Source organism: Vombatus ursinus, unplaced genomic scaffold (assembly GCF_900497805.2).
Source record: "Vombatus ursinus unplaced genomic scaffold, bare-nosed wombat genome assembly UNPS02014791.1, whole genome shotgun sequence".
Classification (NCBI taxonomy): Eukaryota; Metazoa; Chordata; class Mammalia; order Diprotodontia; family Vombatidae; genus Vombatus; species Vombatus ursinus.
This window is the reverse complement of record NW_020954569.1, coordinates 63,169,669-63,174,132: the sequence shown is the minus strand read 5'-3', so window position 1 is coordinate 63,174,132 and position 4,464 is coordinate 63,169,669. Positions and strand designations below refer to the sequence as shown.

The 4,464-nt window shown below is 36.2% G+C and overlaps 1 protein-coding gene across 1 annotated transcript in view; it reads left to right on the top strand.

The window, feature by feature from the left end:
- Nucleotides 1–4,462, top strand: part of ATP5F1A (ATP synthase F1 subunit alpha) — a 9,026-nt gene extending 4,564 nt beyond the window's left edge. The window contains exons 4-12 of the mRNA XM_027868722.1: nucleotides 1,369–1,542; nucleotides 1,623–1,789; nucleotides 1,993–2,141; nucleotides 2,476–2,627; nucleotides 2,753–2,977; nucleotides 3,194–3,301; nucleotides 3,409–3,553; nucleotides 4,083–4,233; nucleotides 4,381–4,462. Coding sequence (XP_027724523.1) covers nucleotides 1,369–1,542; nucleotides 1,623–1,789; nucleotides 1,993–2,141; nucleotides 2,476–2,627; nucleotides 2,753–2,977; nucleotides 3,194–3,301; nucleotides 3,409–3,553; nucleotides 4,083–4,233; nucleotides 4,381–4,462 — 1,353 coding nt within the window. The remainder of the gene's footprint in view (nucleotides 1–1,368; nucleotides 1,543–1,622; nucleotides 1,790–1,992; nucleotides 2,142–2,475; nucleotides 2,628–2,752; nucleotides 2,978–3,193; nucleotides 3,302–3,408; nucleotides 3,554–4,082; nucleotides 4,234–4,380) is intronic.
- The last annotated feature ends 2 nt before the right edge of the window (nucleotides 4,463–4,464 follow it).

Genomic DNA, 4,464 nt, shown 5'->3' with positions numbered 1-4,464 from the left:
GAGCTGTGGAGGAGTTCTAGGCCTGTGATTTTATATTTTGGGGAGCTTCCCAAAATTCCTTTCATAAATGCAGGCAGCTCTTCTATAACTTATAGTCTTAGGGTTGTTTTTAAGACACCAAGGGAGTAAGCAACTTGGTCATAGTCACAATGGGTATGTAGTAAGTATCTTTTTAGACTACTTGAGAACTTTGTAGGGGGTTGAGGTTTTGTTTTTTCTTTTTACCATCATCATTCATTTATGAATATAAAGTAAATGTTAAAGCCATTAAATGAATTGTAACTGGAATACACCTAAGAAGTGACTAATTTCTGGCTCAAAAATTGAATATGTGCAAGCCCCATCCTAATTGCAAGTGGTTTTGATTTATTCTAGTTACTGATAGCTTTTAGAATCTAGGTGGACTTTGTTTGCAAATCTGTGTCAACTCTTATAGGTGAAATAGGCTCATTAAAAATATCACAAGTGATTTCTGAGGGTTATTTTCATTTCTTATCTGGTTGATATCATAGACTTTTAGTATTCCTATTTAAATATACTTGAAATTTATGGGCAAGTTGAAATATTTGTTCCCAGTCATGTGCTTGAGATTAGACTGTTTTAGCATTGTTGTTTCCTAAGTTGGGTTTCCCTGGACTGGGGCAATATTATATTTTGGAAATAGCAGCTGTGAGAAGTAGAATAAGGAAAGGGTGACCCTGTGGCAGGTGTCTAGTTTGAGACGAGAACAGGGATTGTTTCAGTATGGACTACTTTTTAAAATTGTATTCATCTTTACTGTTAAGCCCAAGATTTGGCTTTTGTTCTAGACTTATATCTGGTGTAATCTTTTCTTTTCTAAATGTGATTGAGGAGCCAATCCAATCACTCTATTAGATGGTAACAGTGAATTAGGGCTTAATACTTGGGGAATTCAACTGTTACTACTTTCTTCCTCTTAGCTTGAGAATTCTAATTTGCTGTAATAAAATTACTAAATTCAAGATCTGTTGGAAAATAGAATAAAGTACTGTGATGGTGGAGTTTTCATTAGCTTCAAAAATAAGTTGAATATAAAGCCAAGGCTCTACAAAGATTTTTTTTCTTCTGCCTTTTAAAAAAATTTCTTCACTGGTTACTGGGACAGAAAATAACAAAGGCATACAGACATGCCTGTAGTAAAATATTCATATCACCTACAAATAAATTGTATAATTTAATAAATGTATAACAAAAGAGAACTGTGGATTGTTTTATTTCTCCTTGAATTCTTTTAGGATAAATTATTTTATTTTAAGTGGTCAGTCTACTAACTGTTGCGGGTTAAGGGGCACCCTTTAAAATCTCTGCAGTATCTATTAGACTTTAAGTTATGTAAATTTCTTTTAGGGTATGTCCCTGAACTTGGAACCTGACAACGTTGGTGTTGTCGTGTTTGGTAATGACAAGCTGATTAAAGAAGGAGATATTGTGAAGAGAACAGGAGCCATTGTGGATGTTCCTGTTGGTGAGGAGCTATTGGGCCGAGTTGTAGATGCCCTGGGCAACACTATTGACGGAAAGGTAGATTTAGAATTAATTTTAAAGAACTGGGTTGGTGGGAAGGGTGTCAAAACAATGCTTAATAATATTTTCTCTTAAAGGGTCCAATTGGTTCCAAAACTCGTCGAAGAGTTGGTCTGAAGGCCCCTGGAATCATTCCTAGAATTTCTGTGCGTGAACCCATGCAGACTGGCATTAAGGCTGTGGATAGCTTGGTACCAATTGGCCGTGGTCAGCGTGAGCTGATTATTGGTGACAGACAGACAGGGTAAAGATTCCGTAATCTGTTAAATGTTGTTTTTTTCTTCTCCAAAAGAAGATAAGTTTAACTTGTTTTTAGTGTTGTTACATTATTCAACTCAAAAAGAATTTTGTAGAAGTAGAGAAGTGTATTCATGGTTTAATCAGTTGGTGGCTAGTAGAATGTGAATTGACAGACCTTTTCTGACTGTTTAACTTAAACTGTTTCAGCAAAACGTCAATTGCTATTGATACAATCATTAATCAGAAACGCTTTAATGATGGAACTGATGAAAAGAAGAAGCTGTACTGTATTTATGTTGCTATTGGTCAGAAGAGATCCACTGTTGCCCAGCTGGTGAAGAGACTTACAGATGCAGGTATTAAGGGGCATTAAAGCTGAACATTTTTGTTTAATAACACTAAAAATTGCAGTTAAAATGCTTATTTGTTTTTTTTTTTTTAATTTGTTCAGAGATGACTAAGGGAAGTTTGAATTGTTCCCTAAAAGAACTAATCATTTCTGCTAAACTGTTAGAAGCACTTGATAGTTTTATTTAAGATATTATAAAATAAATTCTTTTACATTTAATTTGATGAATTCTGAGTTACAGGTCTCTTAAAGTTTATGTCTTTTGGTTATTTTTCACAATTTGGGGAAACTGATTTTTAAATTACAGTTATTTGAAGTCTGGAACTACTTTTTTTCTTCAGATGCTATGAAATACACCATCGTGGTTTCAGCCACTGCATCTGATGCTGCCCCACTTCAGTACTTGGCTCCATATTCTGGCTGTTCTATGGGAGAATATTTCCGAGATAATGGCAAACATGCTCTAATTATCTATGATGATTTGTCCAAACAGGTTGAGTGAATTTCATTTTTAAACTGGAGGATATTGAAGGGGTGGTGGTAAATATTGGGTAATTGTATAACCTGATTTCAAAGAACATGTCACTCCTTTTGAACACTATTTTCTACGTATGCTAGGCTGTTGCCTACCGCCAGATGTCTCTGCTGCTCCGTCGCCCCCCTGGTCGTGAGGCTTATCCTGGGGATGTGTTCTACCTGCACTCGCGTCTGCTGGAGAGAGCAGCCAAAATGAATGACGCTTTTGGAGGTGGCTCTTTGACTGCTCTTCCAGTCATTGAAACACAAGCTGGTGATGTGTCAGCCTACATTCCAACAAATGTCATCTCCATCACTGATGGACAGGTATTTATTAACCACAATAAATAGTTTGATAGAAAATATCTTAATTAATTCTAAGCCAGCAATTCTCACATTAAAAGAAAAAGATCTATAATCTGAGAGATCCTAAGACATTATAGAAGTACTTGTTTTAAGTTTTTAAAAGTTTCATTTTCAAAACACTTTAGTAAGTGTCCTTGTATTTGTCATGGTAGGTAATTTAATCTTTCGTATTTGTAGATTTTCTTGGAAACCGAATTGTTCTACAAAGGTATCCGCCCTGCCATTAATGTTGGTCTGTCTGTGTCCCGTGTCGGATCGGCTGCTCAAACCAGGGCCATGAAGCAGGTAATTTGATGTCACAGTTGTAAAGTTAAACAAAGTGCAGAAATGTTTAAATTAATGCCTGTGATTAATAAAGAACTCGGTATCCATGTTTATCTTTTGTGCTCTAGGTAGCAGGTACCATGAAGTTGGAGTTGGCTCAGTATCGTGAAGTGGCAGCTTTTGCCCAGTTTGGTTCTGACCTAGATGCTGCTACTCAACAGCTGCTGAGCCGTGGTGTGCGTCTGACTGAGCTGCTGAAACAAGGACAGTATTGTGAGTTGTGCCTCTTGTTTTTGTTATCACTTAGGCTGAGATTAAAAGCCAGTAGAGACTAGAGTAGTTGTCTTATCCAACCCCTTAATATTTTACAGATGATAAAACTGAGGCTTAGAAAGGTTAAGTAACTTGCTCGAGGACGAACAGGTTGTGGCAGTTAAACCCAGATTTCATTCCAAATCCAGTTATTTTATCAATATGCCATATCAATTTGATTTAGTTAAATCAAATACATAATGGCTTAATGGTTAAAGAAGAGTAGTGGTATGTGTCAGATTGTAAACAATCTTATAAGTTAGCTCATGGATCTGATGGTAATTTTCATGGATTACTTGTGATAAAAGCTTAATTTTCAGAAAGGAAACAAACATTAGTATAGACTTTTGGGTAGTTGGAAAAAGAATAGGTGATAGAAATATATGTAAGACTATACTTTATAAACAAGGACAGCAAAGAATTTCCTGGGTCTTGGCATAGTGATGTGGTATCTAGAGTCCAAATAGATAGAAGTTGACTTTCTTTTCAGCTCCCATGGCAATTGAAGAGCAGGTGGCAGTCATCTACGCTGGTGTACGAGGGTATCTGGACAAACTGGAGCCCAGCAAAATCACCAAGTTTGAGAGTGCTTTCTTGGCGCATGTCATCAGCCAACACCAGTCCCTCTTGAGTAATATCAGGTATGGAAAAAATGATCAGTTCCTTTGATAATAGAAGAGAGAGAAAGTTTTGATTTTTTTTTTTTGCATTTTTTAATAAAATGAAGGAGAAATTTTATCTTGGTTAGAAATTACAGTGGTATATTTGTTTTTGTTTTTTGTATACAGGACTGATGGAAAGATCTCTGAACAGTCGGATGCAAAGCTGAAGGAAATTGTCACAAACTTCTTGGCTGGATTTGAACCTTAAGC